The following is an 18,977-nucleotide window of genomic DNA, read 5'->3' on the forward strand; positions in this document are numbered from 1 at the left end:
GCCACTAAAATTGAGTCGTTAAGAGAGAGAAAGAAAAAAAACCCGTGGGGTTAGTGGGAGTGTTTGGGGTGTGAGATTCTGGGTTAATTGGTTAATCTCTTCTGGAATAGGGGCGAGCTCTTTCCCATCCAATAATGGATGGACGCATGTCGTCAGTTCATTCATTATTCTTAGTGAAAATTTATGATGAAAATATTATCCATTTTATGCAATACAATTTGTCTTTTAGGATAGAGAAAACCGACAAAAAAAGGTGTGATGGTTTTATGGATGAATTGCTGGAGACAGACTGGGCCGCAAAAAAAAGGTTCCCAAAATTTCTTTCTGGTAAGTTATTGAGAAAATGCAATGTTGCAAAGTATCAAAGTCTCTCAAATTCTCAAAATAATAATAATAAATTGTGCTAATACGAAAAATGAAATTAACACTGATAATATAAAATGATTTTCCTTATATTTAAGATGACCTAGGTCTTCCATTAGCTTCAGAAATTATATCAAGGTTTTTTTGTCTGATTAATTCTCATCCACTGCCGATTTATTAACCCAAAAACACACTAAATTTTGTACATAGATACAATACTGTTTACATGATCAATCGAAAAGTCTTCTTATAAAAAATATAGTGAAAAATTGTAGAGTTTAAATTATGTTATTTGAGTTCACGTTCAGGTCAAGCTAAATTTATAAACACGTTCAATAAAACAAGTAGTTTATACAGGAGAAAAACACAAGAGACACGCCCATTGAAGGAGACTGTTCACATTATAACAGGAGACAAAGCTGACCGCTCTGATCCAAATAAGCTTTTTATAGAAGCTTTTTTGCTTTCTATCTCTGACATCTAGTAAGAGGTATTTATTGTTATCGTGTTAACTTTTTTTGTAAATTAGTTTTGTGTTCGCCCGATTAGGAAAGTAAAGGTTTTTATTGCGCAAGCTTGTTTATGAAGTGGCAGAAAGTCAAGCTTTGATTTCCGTTTTGGCTCTCTTTTTATTTTCCAATACCACTATCCGCTTTTTTTTTTAGTTCACATACTTTACAGCAGATAGTTATAGATATACACTAGATATGTGGAAAAACGTCTGATATTTAACATTGCAATCATTACACTTCTGTATTACAAACTTTCCTTAACTTAAAAATGAACACTTTGTGTTAGGAGTGGGAGAATAATAGTGGTAATCTGTGTAATTAGTAGAATTAGTTACCGCCTCGCCTTAATATCCTTGATTAATTATTTGTTGGTTATTGAGGACCGGTTATGAACTTCTTTTTTGCCATCTATTTGGCAAATTAATTATCTTTTTAAAGGTATATTGGTTTCTTTAACTTACCTGGTCTGTAGAACTAAAAGATCTAGTTGTTTAATAGTCAGTTTAACCAATTTATGGACCGCCCCTCAACAAACAAATGATTATTTGTCTAGTATTTACGATAGGGTTGGCCCTGGATATTAAGTGGCCGTAATATTTTTTTCCTTCTCTTCAATTTGTTCAAACTTCTCTCCCTTATTAAGTGAAACGGAACTCTTATATTCCCCAGAGCTGTCAAAAAATATAGATATAATTCTTTTATTCGGAAAAATGCTTAAAATGCAAACTGCAGGATAAGATCTAAAGATTTGTTATTTGATGTCTAATAAAAACAGATGTTCCAGGATTCAGGATATCCTTCCAAAAAAAATTAATAATTAAAAATTTATAGAGTCGCGATTCCTGTTAACTTATTTTAATCAAAGTTAGTGTTTCCTCAATGTCAAAAAATTTACTTTGATATTATATAATAATCATACTATGTTCTGAAGTGGCACTTTAGACGGAAGGGCAACCTTAGATAGCTGTTTTTTGGAGAAAATGATGATGGATCGTTGTGTGCTCTCGGTTTGGGATGTTGGATTTTTGAGAAATTCGCGAAATTCTGAAAAATTGCACTTCCAATTAATGAATCTTCTCTCTAAAACCTTAATTTAAATATAGTGTAAAAAACGAAATACCAATTTTGTGCTTTCAACGATTTCTAGTTTGGAGATATTCTTGTCACACTGTGATTAGTCCTAAAAATATTTTGTTCAAATCCAAAGGCCCTCAAGACTTTCAATACCATTGAAAACTAAATTCCGTAAATTTGATAAGTTCGCAGAATTTATTTTTATGTAGTAGTAAGTTAAAGTAGGAATATGGGTTTGAGGAAAATTAGATTTTCATAGTTTACAATTGCTGCGGAACAATAAGAAGAATTACAGTTTTTCTCCCAAAGTAAACTAAGCTTTTATTTTTAATTTAGAACTGGAAATAAAGATGTTTATATGTTTAGTAGTACAACTTATTTTTATGGCCTATAAATAGTAGAATTGTGCAATGTCCCCGAATAACAAAAATTGTTTGAAATTTTGAAAACATACTTCTTATTATAGATATTATTAATATAACTATCTATAATTAAAAATTTAATAACAACTTTTTACTATTTTGTTTTATACTTTTTATCTTGTTGAGGTCTGAACATTTGACATCAGCAGATACATGTTTATCTCTTACACTTAATGATGTTCTGTCATCATTAGTCAGTAGATTAAAATGCAACTTGTCTACTTGGTGGTAATCTAATCTTTAAAATGTTCAATTTATTCAGCCACCATTGTGTAAATTATTATTGTAACCTTTTAGTACCCAAATCTCAAGAATATTTAGTATAATAATAAAGAAAAGTACGCAGAAAATAACATTAAATTATTGAGGACATGAATATTTAAAATTGCCTATTTTTGGTCAAATATTTGAGTTTCATTTAAATTTTTGGAACTGTCCCTCATGTTGATACCAGATTTTGCTTAGTTAAATGTCATGACATAATTACAGTAATGAAAATGATAATAATTATTAATTTAGCATTGGTTATTACTTATTATTGATTGTTGAATAATCTAATAGATAAGGTAATTCGATCATAAGTTTCGGAACGAGGTCAACTGAAAGCGCATGTTCTGTGGGTCTTGATCGGTATCATGGAAGTTTCTTCAAGTCGCCGCCAAATAAAGCTAATAACATTTTATATAATACACTCTTCCTGTTCCAATACGCTTATAACAAGCAGTTTGGTCCTGTCATCCATCCGAAGGCAGGCCAACTTCAGCTAGCACTTTACACGTTTTTGTTCGCACTTAGTTAACATTGTGCACATTCTCACGGATTTCTCAGATGTAACACTGATATTAGGAAACTAAAAATTTCTTTTAAGGGCTTTGGATGACAAGAATGCGGTTCTTTTTAAATACTAAAATAATAATAATAATATATTTTTAAAAAATTCCTGTAATAACTTCAAATAGGCGCCACGGTAGCCGAGCGGTTAGAGGCGAGACCTGTAAAGCTAATAAGCATTGTGGTACTGGGTTCGATTCCCGGTCTTGGCCTTGGATTTTATTTAATGGTTAATAAAAGAAATTTAAAGTAAAGTAAGTTTGCTAGTCGCCTCCGTCCACGACACCTAATTGGTAGTTGGACGTTAAGCCCCGTATGAAAAAATAGGCGATTACTTTACTTTTTTTCAAATGTTGATGCAAACGTTAATATAATTTATAAACAATTCTTTCAATTCAGTGTTACGTCATAGTTAACTATGTACAAGAAATGTCAGGACCTTAAAGTTCTTTAAGAAAACATCAGAGACTGGCTATGCTGTTACTGTCCAGCATTAAAGGATATCTGCGCCCCAAATTAATTTGGAGAAGAACTAGTGGGAAATTTTATGGAACGCGTCTCTATGAAATTGAGAAAGAAGCGGTCGTGCACGAAATTGGATCATAATGCAGAAATAATTTAGAAAAAAACTGAGGATTCGAGAAACGCCCCAGTAGGACAGGAGACTGTCAAAAAATAACCGCTCCGAATATTTTGGCGGCTGTTTTTACATAATATGGTAACTCTACTCTATTGTTTTTTCGTAAAAATAATCTTTTTATTTTTTAATCACCATTTTATTTAAATGTCTCTACACACTAAAAAGGAGTTCTGGATTGAGGACGCAGAGATATGTATCTAGTTTGAGTTCTGAGGCTGGCTTAGATATTTCTCTTCCAGTTAGCTGTGTACAGGCAGGTATCGTATAGAGATAGAACATTGCCCGAAAAGTGGCAGTGCTCTGAAAAAAGTTCCGGATCCCTTAATTAAATTTTAAATTTATTTTATTCGGTATGGAGATTAGCTCAGTGGTGTAGTATGGACATTGTTGCCTCTGCGAGAGAGCATTATCCAGTGGCCGACAGTGAATTGGAAATAGCTCCGGGCACCAATGACTTCAACTAGTAACGCTTAAAGTTAGAAAAAAAAAAAGTACATATTTTATAATTCCCAATCAATGTTATGGGCCCAGCCAATATTATTCTTAAAATGTATAAATAAAATTGAACTTGTATGATTTTTTTTACATACTTTCTGTAATAATTTTGGTAGGAATGATACCCAGCTTTAAATATTTAATATAAGTGATTAAAAATACTGTTTCTATTCACCATATTATGAAATAATTGGCTACATATTTCACAGACTATTAATCCAATTTTTTGTGATATTCCCGCACAAATAATCTTCCATCCTTAGCGTTTCAAAATGCCACTTGCGCTGAGTAATTGTTTTCCCAAGATTAATGTTTTATTAGTGTTTTTTTTTTAATTTCCACTACTCATGGTGAAATTTTAATAGCTTTATTGTTCGCTTTAAGAATATGTTAATTTTTCAGAACAATATACGAACATAACTACTTGCTGAAAGATGATGAGAGAGCAGCCGACGCCGAGATCCAGGGTGCCAAAAAATAACTATTCCCCATTCGCCCCTCTGCAGAGAAGATAAACCCGGTAGTGCCGGTGATTATATTCTGGGAGTTAATCGGTTAAGGTAACATTTCTTAATTTAAAAATATTACATAATGAATAGTAGAGTTAAGAAACTCATTCTAATAAAGTTAATGTTTTCTGTTCTATACTAATTGAACTTTAATTATTAAATTTCTTTGAACTCTGACGCGCGACACAATTACGAAATTTGCCGGCAAGTATTAACCATAATCATACATCAATACAATCCTTTTGGCTTATGCCTTTCCAACAGCATATTTTTAGGTAAACTTTAACTGTTAATTTTATTATTATTTATTCTTTTATTTGAAGAAAGCATTTCTTTTCTTTATTTTTTGAAGGGGTTTTTAAGCGTTGCGAATTTACATGGAACAAATATTCCTATTCTGTAAGATTATCTTCGATGAATAACTTTTTTAATTCACCAGTAAGGTGTCTGGTTGTCTCATAGTTGGATCTTGCGCAAGATTGGCCTTAATAAACACCGTTAAATAAGGCAAGTGCCTTGGAGGCAAGTATGATGATCTAAGGTTCAGATTACATTGTACGGTTTGTTCACGAGAAGTTCTAAGAATGTCTACCTTTTCTGTTTTTAGAAATAAAAATGAAGTTAAGTTTCTTGGGTTTGAATATAATTTTTGACAAAGTTCAGGTGTTAATTGCTTATTTATCTAAAAAAAATAAATTCTTATCTGATTTAACCTCCACTATCTGCTTTGATGTAAGTAATAATGCAACTGCTAGAAGATAACTGAGAGACGTTCAAACTCCGCGTTCCCAATCAAAATAAATAAAACATTAATTGGAGGGAAGTTAGATGGAATTAATTCGAGAGTAAAACCATGGCCATGCTAATATACCAATCACCGATGCATCAACTTTAATTAGTTAAATTCGATGAATTTTTTTTATTTTTATATTAAAAAAAAAGATTCATTATATGTCTGGGATTTGATCTTCTATCACAGACGGCTATTTGATTGCTATAACGTAAAATTTTTCACTTTATACTTTTCCGCCGAAACCTAGATAGAAGGCAAATAGAATCAAAGGCTGAAGTAAAGCATTTTTTTTAATTCCAAAATTATTATTACTTTAAATATCTAGGTATTTTATTTATGCAATTTATATTTATTTACGAGAAAATAAAATTAAAAATATTCAATTTCCTCAGAGATATAGCCATTTCTAAATTAATTTTTATCTAAGGTTTATCCTTTATATATATAAGTTATATATGATAAATACACTCAAGATAATACTAAAAATAATAATATCAATTTGTATTTACAATTTTAATAAAAAAAAAAGGTGCATTTTATAAATCTTAATTTCAAATCAAAGTGATTAGCGACTGTAATTGAGAGATTACAGTTCATTAAACAAGATATTAATCGCCGCTTGATATTGTGCTTTTATTTCACAAAATTTACTTCCGAGAAAATAATGTTTTTGATTATATTTTCTTGAAAAGACAATTTTAGAAAAGATTTTCTTGTGGGTTCTTTCCAAAGCAATATCGGAAATTGATAAATTATGTTCAATCAAATAATTATTATATTTCAAAATTTAAATCTAAGTATTAAAGTAGTGAATGTAAGCTTAGTTATTAATAATTTTAAACATAAAAACTAACAATCAGGTCTTGTAGCGGTGAGTCTAAACTGCGATGTCGCTATCAGCAACAGCATCAGCAACTGATAACGTGAATTCTGCTGTAGATGGTCCATTTTTTTTTTTTTTTTTACCCGCTGCTGTGTGCAAAATAATCAGGTCATATCGAACTTATGTAGGAGCGACAGTGACGGCAGTGAATTACAGTAAGATAGAGTAGAATACGGAGGGTAAAGAAAACTGTTAGATAAGGGGACAAAGCCGAAACCACCGACCAGTACCAGACTAATATCAGACACTGACTGAGCCCTAGCCAAGCCGAAAGTCTACGAAGTGTATGGAGGCCGAATTTAGCCGAACATCCCTTAAAAAAAGGGGGTTGCGTGTGTACATATACATATATACTGTGGGTAATGTTCCCTTTTGGAATTGTGTGATTGACAGGAACTACCCCAACTCCCCCAGCCCTTGAATATAAACATTTACCACCCCAACCATTCAGCCACTCCAGTCCCTCTTAGTGCTACAATATTACTATCCTCACGTATTTATATTTTTAACGATATCTTATGTCTTGTTTACGGTTGTACATAACATTCTGCTTTATGAGGGATATTAATTTTGTACAAATCTGTTCCAGTTTATTTTTAATTAGTAGTTTCTCAGAAGTTATATAATAACACTGATCTGTTATTATTTAGGGAAAGTAAACATATACACAATTGTTTTTATAATGGTAAATTTGTAATAATCTAAGATAGAGCTTTTATAGTAGCGTGGATTCTGGTGTTATAATGTAAATCGTTCATGGTTTCAACTTGTGTAGTTGTGAAAACAGTTTCGGCTAGAAGATGTTTGTGTTATTCTTTATTACAGCTACATACGAGTTGAGCCATCGAACAATGTTCACTTCAGTTTACAGGTTCAGCAGATCTGATTTCAATATTCATTAGGTCAATATCAGGAGGTGGGTTTGCCCCTCTTCTTTACATGCATCGTCCATCATCTCTTTTAGCAGGCCCACCCTAATGAAATGGCTCTTTAATTCCTCTTCTCACGCCCTCTAATAATCTTTTTATAAATAATTCTTTTGATTTGAGTTTATTATTCCCCTTTCTTAGATCCAGTACACAGAGTTATTTTGATTCTAGTAATACTATACCAAGTTTCTTCTTTACTGCCTCTTAATTCTGAGAGAGTACGTGTTTACATTCTTGAAGATTTTGGTATTTTAGTTTTTATTGTGCATCACTCCAGGTTACTCCCTGTAAGGAAAAATAATTTGAAGTGGGTTCTGGATAGTGAAATTCATTTCTAGTATTATGGAGAGGAGGCTAAACGTGAGAGTTTCTAGGAGGAGTAGATCAGTAAGGGGGGAAAAAAAAAATTATGTACAGACATTTTAGTGCCGTCTATCGGAGCATTTTGAATCGCTGGGCACCTGGAAAATTTGGGGCTAGAACGTGGCAGCGTCTGAAGATTCTTTAGAGAGACAAAGGAGACTCTAATTCACCTCCTAACAAGGAAGAATTCGGAAGCCTGAATAGCTAACCACGATAGGATGAAGACGATAGGATATTGGATGTAATGTGGAAGTCGATTGGTCTCATTTGGCACTGGCACAGAGAGACTAGCTTGATTGCTGTTCCCATTACGAAAAAATAAATAAATAATTTCGGCTGAATCTTTAATTGCTGTATTTTGTGCAATAACCGGATCTTCTACTTAGTCTATTTAAAAAAAACAAACAAACAAAAAACTGTTTGCTTGATTTATTAATTCGAGAGAAATAATTGTTGTTTCAATTATAGAGTTAGTGCTGGAGTAAAATGGTGTACGATAGTTCACATCATAATTTGTGTTGTTTTATTCAAAGAAAATATGATCTTTTGTTAAAAAAAAGTCATGGGGACAAAACTAAGAAGGTGGTTGAGATCTAAGGGCGATAAAGAAAAATATAGTTGGTGATAATAATAAATTGGACAATTTCATAAAAGTTTTTTCTTTTACTGTAGGTAGAAAGTTTTAACCGTAGGGCATAAATTGCGGCAGTGTCACCTTATCTCATCTGTCGTTGGGAAGAAGTTAAGAGGGTAATGTAGAGTCTGTACTGGTAAGGGTAAGGTTTCTATTTGTGTTTTCCTCATTTGTCATCCGTCTCCTTTGTAGGATATGTGGCAACACGTCTCAATTTACAGCCACTTGTGTGGTGTGGTTGTGTTTGGACTTAGGTAAGTTGCAGGTAACGTGAGCTTCATTTACCATTCAATCTCTGCCTTCACTTTATTCTCTCTGTCCCTCAACTGCGCTACTCTGTATCATTAGTTTTTGTTTTATATTATCGTTATTTTTGATAAATAAATAAGCCAATGTGTATAAAGAAATTCTTCTAAATTGTTTTTGTTTTGGTAGAAATGTAATAAAGAATGAAACGTATTGCTTACGAGTAATTAAGATAAGTGTTGTTTGGAATCAAAATAATTATAACCTATTCCAGGGGTAGCCAACTTCTGTATACATTGGATTGACTTTTTTTGCTAAAAAATTTTGTGGCAAACTGTCTATTAAACTAGAAATAAGTAGTAGGTAATAGTAGAACGGGTTTTAACTCAACATAATATCTTATTAATAATAGGCGGGAAATCTAAGAAGATAGGATAGACCAAGGCCTAACAAACTGACATTTCTTGTGGCATGTCCGTGTTAATTGTTTCAACCGAGAGACCACAAAGTAGAAGTAAGTGAACAAGAAAGATACTCGTATCTGATACATCTAAGATAACTTAAGTAGTCGGAACGTTTGTAAAAACACAACGTATTTTTACAATTTTTCAATATTCTTGGGGAGGCCGGGGGCCTGGCACTGTTGGAATCTTTATAATTGCCGCCTCCGCCTCACAGATTTTATTGGCAACTCGGCCGCATGAATCTGTCATCTTGTTTTGTTGATAGTGAAAGAAACAAGAACTTTTGTTATGACATTATTCACTTACATTCTGGTTATAGTATTTAGTAGCGGTCTGGAAAAGCTAGTTACTTCCCATTGCCGGTTGCAAACCAACTACACACACGTTTTTCGGGCTTCTAGTTGTAGTTGGACCTCGCAGCATTCATGCTTAGGCTATGAATAGTCCCAATTGCTCATTCGAGGCTTGTCCATGATTATAAAAAATTCTGTAAGCATATTTTCCTCAGGCATCTGATTTGTTCCTTCAATGAGCATTTTGATTAAAGTGAAGAGAGATTAAAAGATGTCTTTATGAACTGACTGCTCTAGTTGTAAACAAGACGTGATTTTTTTCTCTTGAGTTAAATTAAAATTATAATTTTCTTAGCAATCAGTGCTCTGTTGGTATAGATTAATTATGAAAGAGTACTTAAAGTGTGTTTTACTTGATTTTAAAACATTTTCTGGACCGTTTGTGTCTGGTAGTTTTTTTCTTATAAACAATTCATTTAAAGTGCATATTAGGGTCTTATTGACTGCACTAAATGCAGACTGCGTTTTAAAGTTTGAAATCGATCATCAAATAACGAAGAGTTCAAGTATTTTTTAAATAATAAAAATCGTTTATGATTTTTGAAAATTCTGTTTGTAAGTAGCAGTGTACATAAGCATCAAGTTCGCTTTTTTATTAAACTTGTCTCTCTCTCCCTTTCACTGTGATTATTATTTATTTTCCTATCATGAGTAATTATTACCTATTTTTGTATGATGAGTAATACTAATGAATACCCACTGTTTGGAAGCTCTATGCACAATAAGTCTACTATTCTCCGTCTTTGCAAATACTTGTCTGTATCATCTTTAATTTGCCGTTTGCCAAATTCATTAACTACAATATATTTTATTTTTTAAGGGCGAACCCTTAACTTCTTTGGAGGAAGATAAACGAACGGTTTCTTTAACAAGAAACTTTATCAAAGTCTCTCCACATTTCAAATTTCTCTGAACCTAAAAATTTAGTTTAATAGCACAAGCCTGCAACATGAAGATATGTAAAATAATTTGAATCAGCAATCAAATTAATTTACAGCACAAAAACGTTAGATTTCTAAAGGCTGATAAGCCTTTATGAAAACTTGAGCTAGCGAAGGTGTCTTCATGTAATCAATCCATTGGCGCAGTACTTTTCTTTGGCGTTACAAAAGAAGTTTTGGTACTCGAAAATTAAGGATTTTGGAGATTGTGAATTGTGGGATTATAGATTTTAGGGCCAGCTTTCAAATTCAGATAGATAAAATAGATTTATATGTGATTCTTTAGAGTTTGATTTAGAACTTGGATTTCAGATGCGCTGATTATTACTAGTCACAAGACACCTGTTCAACATGGGGATCGAAGAAGTAGAACTCATCAGCATGGCGAGACTGGAGGAGTATCAGTAACTTTGGTAACTTTGAATTTTTGCGTTTTCACTATGGAAACATTTCTTTCGAAAATTTAACACAATTCCTTCTTTACAGGCTGTTAAAAGTAAATAATTTAGTTTATATAATAAAACAATTACCATTTCCTTTTAGTAAGTTTCGGGAAATTTTGGTGGCTAGCTGTTGTGTTGCGTTTTTGTTAGGGTACTTTGCAGAAGTGTGAAGTGTGAAGCACTTGCTAGGAAGAGTATCATTCAACAGGAACCGGACAATAGTAATGCTTTCTTTCTAAAGGAAGCTGGGTGGGTGGGAGACATGAATGAGGAAGAAGGGGTCCTCCAAAAAATTATCCCTCTCAAGCTTTTGTAGCTCTAGTCTCACCATGTGATGTATGACTCACCGACTGGCTTCATTGAAGCAATCAATAACAATCAATCAGTTATTTTTTCCTTCAATGCTACTTTCTCATACTAGATCAAAGAAGATGTTGTAACTGGTTAAATTTAGTTTTCAAAGCACGTTTTGAGTTCTATGAGTCATTGTTTGTGTGAGATAAAAAAATATCTAAAATAATAAGCATTAACCTTTTACTACGTCATAGAACTTGACTATAATTTAGCGATCAATATAAGGTAAATGGGGTAGCACTTTACTTAACTGATTTTAAAATTTTGTAAGTTTTTCGAAAAAATAACCTCGACGATTTTCGTCAACTTTGATTTTTCATTATTGTATATATAAATGGTTTAATGTATTATATGAATTCGTAAAAATTATATATGAAGGTGGAATCGAGGCTCTTCAGAGAAAAAACTATACCATTGTTCGAAAGATCTATACACAAATATTGGCAATATGAAGATGAAGTGGCAGTTCTCTGTGAGCTGAAAACAATTTCGTTAACTGCATTCTCAATGGTCAGTAGCTCATCCGAAATTCATAAAATCCTTGCAAGGAAGTTCACCCTCTCTTATATCATTTTAAAGAAGTTCGAAGAGTGCCTAGGATCTACCAAAAAATCTGGTGGAAGGGTAAATATCTGGTGAAGCTTGATCTTATCGGTTGGGTAGCTGAGTCCGAGTGCCAGTTGTTGAGCTCTATCTCTAAAACTATCTGAAACTTATTCACTTTAGTCTTGATTGCTGGAAATCAACATGTTACCTTAATGTTAGCTTACCTATTCTTCTTGTTGCAGTTTTCATGGTTGCGGCTTCAGCGACGATTTGGCTTCAAATTTTGAAACCAAGTATCCCAGATATTTGTACGAGAAAAGTTGATCTGGCGTTATCCGGCAACGATTCTACCTGCTTTTAGTTCACGTTTTATGGATCTTCTAGCATTTGGAGTCACCATATTGTAGGTATTTCCTCATACATAATGGAGATAGACTATTTATAAACTTGTTCTGATAACAGTCAGTTGGTTCGGTGTTCCTTTCAGGATGTGAACCACTCTTCTTGGAGATTGTCTCTTTCCTTTCTCTAATCTCTGTACAAAACATAACCAAAAAGTTAAAGTAATGGCCTTCAGTCAGTTTTTTAAAACATATCTCAATCCTACAACATTGTTACTGATTAGATTACAAGTAAAGCTAAATTTCATAGAATTTTAGACGTTTCAAATAAAATTATACACGCTACAGTGAAGACCCCTAGCTATTGTCCATTCTTTAGCTCCTCTTTTGTCTCTTCACTACTAAAAGGCAGTGGCCTTACCAAGGGTTCTACAGTATTTCCATTTAATACGTCACTGTTTATACTAAACAATATCAAATAGCTACCACATTAACTTAGGGAAAACAATACATTCGGACAGTCCCGTTTAGGGAGCAGAAACAGTTACAATATGTTGTGTTGTTTTTGTTTACCCCTTATTTTCGGTTGCAATAGTTAACAAAATATTTTGTTCATTCTCATTGGCTTTTTTAAACTAAGAATCAATAATCTGGGCATTTGCAGTAGATCCTTTAAAACTTATTTTCACTTTTCTTATTCTTTTCTTAGTAAAAGAAGTAACTACTGGAAACGTGCCAAATTTTCTGTATTTAGTTTCTACCGAACAATACATTTTGAGAAATCCAATTTCTGAGGAGGAAATGAGAAATTGGCTTACGAGAGGTCCGTCAGTCTTGCTTTCCCCTGACTACGGAAAAGCACAGTGAGTAGTTGAAATATAAGTATATTTCATTTAAGTACTATCAGCGGAACCTGTATAAGGTTACGGGCAAAGTAGATGAATCTGAAATGCCTATTTATTACAATAAATCAGTTTGTTCAATTCATAAAACTTTACCGAAAAGTGTATTTCAATGATTTCTTCATTTTTTTAAAGTTGATTGCCAACAATATTCAAGCACTTCTGGGAATAGGGGTGGTCACGCCTTCATCTAAAATGCCATCAATTTTATGTATTTTTGAGTTGTTTTGAATAAATTTTCTTCATAGATTGGATTCAGTGAGCGCTTTTGCTGTTAATAAAGTATTTTGGTTTAAGGAGTCTTCTCCATATAATGTGGCTCGTACCTAATCCCTTTAGTATAATATGTCATATAGGAGAGGAAATATCGCACGACTGTAGGATCTTTGTAGGATCAGGTTAGCGGGTGGGGGAGCTTAAGTTTTAAAAGTTTATCTGGTTACTGCACTTTTAGGTTACAAAGGCTGGAGGTCCCTCCCCATTAAATAAAATGAAAAAAATAAGAAGATAATTTGACGATTGAATTTAATTACTCTTCAGGCAATGTATGTAAGTAAATTTTCGAATCAATATTATTACACGATATTGTATGATATTATCAAATATTTGCGTGCTGATTAAAGCAAAGAAAGATACTGCGCATTTAATTTGTCGCGCTGAAGAGCAAGATATATATATATAATGATGCCTAGGGATGCGTAATAGTTCAGAATACCATCATAGATCGACACCAGCTAGTAGCAAGCTGAACCTTTAATTAAACTCCCTTGCCTATTAATTATATTAGTGCTGTGGGAGGGGAACGATGGTTGTGGTTGCTTCCGCCTATTTCTTGAGTTAGTCCAATTCTCTCCCTTCTCTGTGCTCCTCTATTCCTCTTCTTCTATAAAATTAAATACTATAAGTGAAACTCTGAACAGAAAGTTTCGTATTTTTTATTTACTTTTTTTAATTCTACCTATCGCATAATTATTTTCATAATTAGAAATTTGTATTCAGATGATTACATTTTATTAATTGTTACTTTCATTTATATTCAGAACCATTATAAATTGAAGATATTTCTTAAATGTTAATGTCAGTTTACTAGATCAGTTTTTAACCACTTTCCTTTTATTACTTAATTTTTACCCGGAAGATAAGCAATTTATCCTTGAATTATTATTTTTTTGTTAATATTATATGCAATAATACATTCTTTTATCCTAGTGTAGTTAAAAGATTAAAGATCTCTTCCCCTATCTACTTACTTATCTTTGCCTCATCATTGACTAGCAAAGTACGTTCTAATTGAGTCTTTTCTAGCTTGCCTGAGCATATTCTTTCCTAAGACTATATGGATGTCCGTATGGACCTGCTGCTAACAAAGCCAAAAAAATTAAGGTTTACGGTAGAGACCAAAGAGTGAATTTGTGTGCAAAAAATGCCTTCCAAGACTTAGGTCCCTAGTGCTATCTCTATTTCTCATCAGCACTGCAGTAAGTAATCATTAGTGATAATGTTGTTCATTGTTTTTGGTCACTGATTCATCCTATTTGTGATAATACTACCCTGAGTCATATGATTTGGTTTATTTTAAATTATCGAACTTTACTTTTTATTTATTTTTCAGAAATGTTCTTATATGTTGATATTTCTTCAAGAATGAATAGTGTCTCTTAGTTAGGTAGCAATCTAGAGGCTACGTAATTCATCGCTTTAACCACTCTATATTGGAGTATGTTATACGAGTCCTTAAAGTTTTACCCTCTTAATCCTCGTTCAGAATTAGCCAGAAGAAACACTTTACTTCTGCATGCTCTGTATCTAGAATGGATTGAAAGGATGATACACGTTAGCCTAGATATCCGGCAATGATACTACATCCCTCATAGCTTGCTTGTTCACTCTTGGGTTTCCGCTTCATAACTTCAGAAATGTATGAATGCTTAGTTTATTAAATGAAGATATTAAGTCCAAACCAACTTTCTGCAGATTTTATCGTTAAAATGTTTGGTTTGAATATCTCGGATGAATATTTACAAAAATTCAATTAAAGTTCCGTGTAACAGAATTGTTTATACTGTCATATAATTCTAAGTAAATTACCTGTTTAATTTATTGGCATTTTTAGAATTTATAGTCATCTTTAAAAATTTATTTAAATAATTCGTATTCTAATATTTTGCTTTTATTTTACTTTATAATTCCTTTGAAAGGTAAAACAGCCTTAAACAAGTTGATCTTCATAAATCCAGAGAGTTTTCTTCTTCCCCTTCTTCGATGTCATTTTGTTTTGAATTATTTATAAGTAAGATTGCTGTACTTGTGGAAGATCTTTCTACATTTACTTTTCTATCATTCGTCTTACAATCCAGATAAACCAGTAATCAAGTTTGTTTAAAGTGTACACCAGCGTTAAAAACACTGACGAATGAGTTACGAACTTAACTTTGAATAATTAAGTTACAAAAAAGTTCTTGGACATTATTTTGAATATTTCAGTTGCGTTTATAGAATCTTTTGTTTTCAAGAAACATGAGAATTTATAAATGATCTTTCTAAATTGCTTTTACTGGAAGGATATGATCATTGCATTTTAGGTTCAGCAAACTATGAATTTTCTCCCTAAACTTAAAAATCGATATAGTATAATAGTTCCTCTCTTGTTACCCTATTTCTTCTGGTAAAAGTTTAAATTAAAATGTCATTTCAAATATTGATTGAATTACATATACTGGTGGTTGCTGTTTTCTTAAATCACAGGTTTGTAAGTAATTACTCTACCTTGAAAATTTAGCTATTTATGTTACGGTGTTCCGTGCTGTGAAAAAGTAATATAGCATATATAATGTTACAGATCTCATAACAGCCTCTCCCCAATATGATGAGTTCACTGTTTTTGCAGCATAGATATAATTAAAGTATCGTTAGAAAAACCAGCGGAAAATTGACAATTTGAAGATCATAAAGAATTTCCCAAGTAAAAAAGGTGGGTGATGTTTAATTTTTTAGACGCGTTTTATGTCCAACTATTAATTCATTAAAGAATTCGCTATTTCTGGCGAACACTCTATGCTACCAGTTTTGTTTTTTTTTTTAAATAAAAATCTACAAAATGCCATTTTCATAGGATTTGAAGTTCATAATAAATGATTCTGAGTCGTGTCATTAAATTTTGAATCTGTTGCATAGCTTTTGGCTCTTTCTAAAGGTAAAATAGTTCCAATTCAGTAAAACATGAAACCAAACAAGATAATGTAGAAATGACTCTACAAAGGATTTACTAAAAAGATGTTAATTGATCAAGGTAAAATAATGGGTGCATCCCTCCTTATTTGCGTATCTTAGATGATCTGTAGGTTACGCATTAATCGTGAAATAAATTTGCATCCTATAGCGGTGCAGCTAGCGAACGTAACATGAATAGTGAACTTAAATCGGTCTCTAGGGGAGTTATTTTATTGCAGCTTCTTGCAGTGTACGTAGAAGGTATTCTTTTGCTTTTTACTTCTGTCTTGAAACTCTCTTGGAGAGTGGCTTCTTGTGTTAAATCGATCTCAAATGAATATTGTTGCCCAAATATTATTATTTAGTGCTAATAGTGTGATACGGATATAATACAACTCAGAAATCATGACCAGTTCCAAATTTGTATTTTATTTCAATAAACAGACTACAACTACTTGAACAAACAATATTTCTTATAAATTACTAGTTTTCGTCTGGCCTTCGTCATCTACCAAATTTAATTCTACTTAGCCCGTAACACTATCCTTTTATTGAATTGCAAGAAATGTGCTCTGAATAGGTAGCAGTCTGCTCCGAATGAGGCGAATAGTTGTATATTATTTCAGGCTTCAAGCTGACAGTTGATCTCTACCAAGAAGAACTTCATGAAGGCGACTGTTGTCTTATCCCGAACTATCACTCATACACCGCAAAAGACGTTCAACAAAGCTAAATAGCTACTCACTAGATTGGTGTGGATAATTTCAAATTAGCTTGTGTTATCTCTGAAATAGAAAATTGAATTGAAAAACTGAATGCAAGAATTGGAATAATTAGATAATGCTTCTACAACAGTGCTCAATGAAAATTCTAGATTATTTCTAAATTGAGTCTTTTTATGATAAAGTCATGTAAAATTTCATTTCTTTGAAGATTTCTAATTATAGGAAATTACAGCTAAAACTTTGTAACAGAAAGCAAAATGTTATATAAAGTAAAAGTAGAAAGGCGAAGAAATTGCTATCAGTTAAGCTGTTTAAAATTAGTTCAAGAGAAGGGAGCAGAGATTCTTGACTTGGTTCTGTAGAGCAAGAGTTGAGAGGAGAGTATAATGGACGGAGTAGACAGCGTGACGTTGAGTTTTGGCAAAGGATGTTGGAAATTATGCTTGTATAAAATTGTTTGAACTGTTATAGCCTAAACCCAGCAGTTGGACCCAACTGCTTTGGCCATGTTGTTATGCTTATTTGCTGTGCACAATACGTTGTAAGCACTATTAGTCGGGCTCCGCCCACAATCACAGAAAATACATTTAAACTTTCCAAGTTGCGTCTATGTCTATGCGTTTATCTAAATGAGTAGCATTTGTAGGTATATGTATATTGTGCGCCACACTCTTGAACATTACTTCTTTCGACTGCCTGCATGGAATCAGACTACCGATTTGTAATAGTAACAATAACAATAATGGTAACTTTTGTGATTACTTCTAAAACGTTGATGACAGTGATATTTTTTAGATTTAAAAACACTGTATGAAGTTTTTCATGTACAGTAAAAGCTTGGCAGACATTTACTATATTGAATTTAGGGAAAAATAATAGATAGTTCAAACAAATCTACAGTTACCAGTTTAAAGAAAAAAATTTATCATTCTTTCATGGAATATGTGGCCATGAAAACTGGATTTTTTTGGGGCGGAAATTTTGCATTCTTTTTATTGCTTGTTTGACTTAACTAATTTAGTTAAGTTAAAGCAAAGTTTTAATTTAATGTTCCAGGATAATTCTTAAATCTAATACTCCAGGCTAAAACTGGAACTTGAGAGTAATGGATATGAGAGAGTTGTTTTCTTAAGATTAAACAGTGTTCCTGTTTACAAAGTTGATAATTTACCAGATTTCAAATCACGTAAATTGCTTAATAGGGAGCCCGTATCAGCAGTTTCTAATCTGGTGATTTCTTACAGAACGTGCTGAAATAACACAGGAATGGAGGACTAGTTAGTGGTGGTGATATTCAACAAAACTTCACCCGCCCGTTAGAGAATATATGTCGAAGACTCTTTTTTCCAAAAGGTTTCACAAATAGGTTTGCTAATGTAGTAACTACTCAAGTTGTAGGTGGTGTAGTAACTGATCACTATGCTAGGTCTGCTAGGGTAATAATACAAGAGTTCACAGTATGTATTCTGCTAAATATACCTTGAAAATTACAATTTTATTTAATTATTTATCTGAATTACAGATTATTTTGTTGGCGCCCACTCTACTGGTAAGCTACAAGCTCTGGGTATCCATATCAAACTGACCTTAAATTAAACAGAAGCTATTAAGTAGATTTGCGAATTTTATCTATTACAATAATTTTTTAATCAGATTGGAGTACCTCGCCAAACAGCACCAGGGCAGACTCTTAATGAATAGGTCGCTCTCTTTTGAGTGAAAGGACGTTTGGATAGGAGGTATTGTTGTAAAAGGGAAGAAACTGTGTCTCTCTCCTTGTAAAACTGGTTATGGTATAAGCGACAAGCCTTTTCTAGGTACAGTTCCGAAAGAAGAAGGATGTTAATAAAGCGAAGGTCGGGAATTGTCTGGGGTTTGGCAGACAAAGTTTGCCTGGGCAATTATAACTGAAAAGGAACCGAAGAGAATCAGTGTGAACAAGAATAACCTTTTTATTCTGATGGTTTTTCTCACGAAGCATTAGGTCGACACAGATGCCGCCTT

The 18,977-nt window shown here is 32.8% G+C and overlaps 2 protein-coding genes across 6 annotated transcripts in view; one reads left to right on the top strand and one right to left on the bottom strand.

Annotated features, from left to right (window-relative positions):
- LOC141448991 (tyrosine-protein kinase transmembrane receptor Ror-like) overlaps positions 1 to 6,764 on the bottom strand; it is a 164,995-nt gene extending 158,231 nt beyond the window's left edge. For both annotated transcript variants that reach the window (XM_074117942.1, XM_074117941.1), the window contains exon 1: positions 6,494 to 6,764. In XM_074117942.1, coding sequence (XP_073974043.1) covers positions 6,494 to 6,587 — 94 coding nt within the window. In that variant the 5' untranslated portion in view covers positions 6,588 to 6,764. The remainder of the gene's footprint in view (positions 1 to 6,493) is intronic.
- LOC141448995 (uncharacterized) overlaps positions 4,758 to 18,977 on the top strand; it is a 61,478-nt gene continuing 47,258 nt past the window's right edge. For 2 of the 4 annotated variants that reach the window (XM_074117956.1, XM_074117963.1), the window contains exons 1-4: positions 4,758 to 4,897; positions 10,765 to 10,865; positions 12,038 to 12,198; positions 13,493 to 13,587. The gene's annotated coding sequence lies outside the window, so the exon portion shown is untranslated. Of the gene's footprint in view, positions 4,898 to 10,764; positions 10,866 to 12,037; positions 12,203 to 12,845; positions 13,000 to 13,492; positions 13,588 to 18,977 lie in introns of those variants that run through there. The other 2 variants (XM_074117955.1, XM_074117958.1) reach the window with 2 other exon arrangements.

Source organism: Rhodnius prolixus, unplaced genomic scaffold (assembly GCF_049639745.1).
Source record: "Rhodnius prolixus isolate KJV_2025 unplaced genomic scaffold, Rpr scaffold_2, whole genome shotgun sequence".
NCBI classification, from domain to species: Eukaryota; Metazoa; Arthropoda; class Insecta; order Hemiptera; family Reduviidae; genus Rhodnius; species Rhodnius prolixus.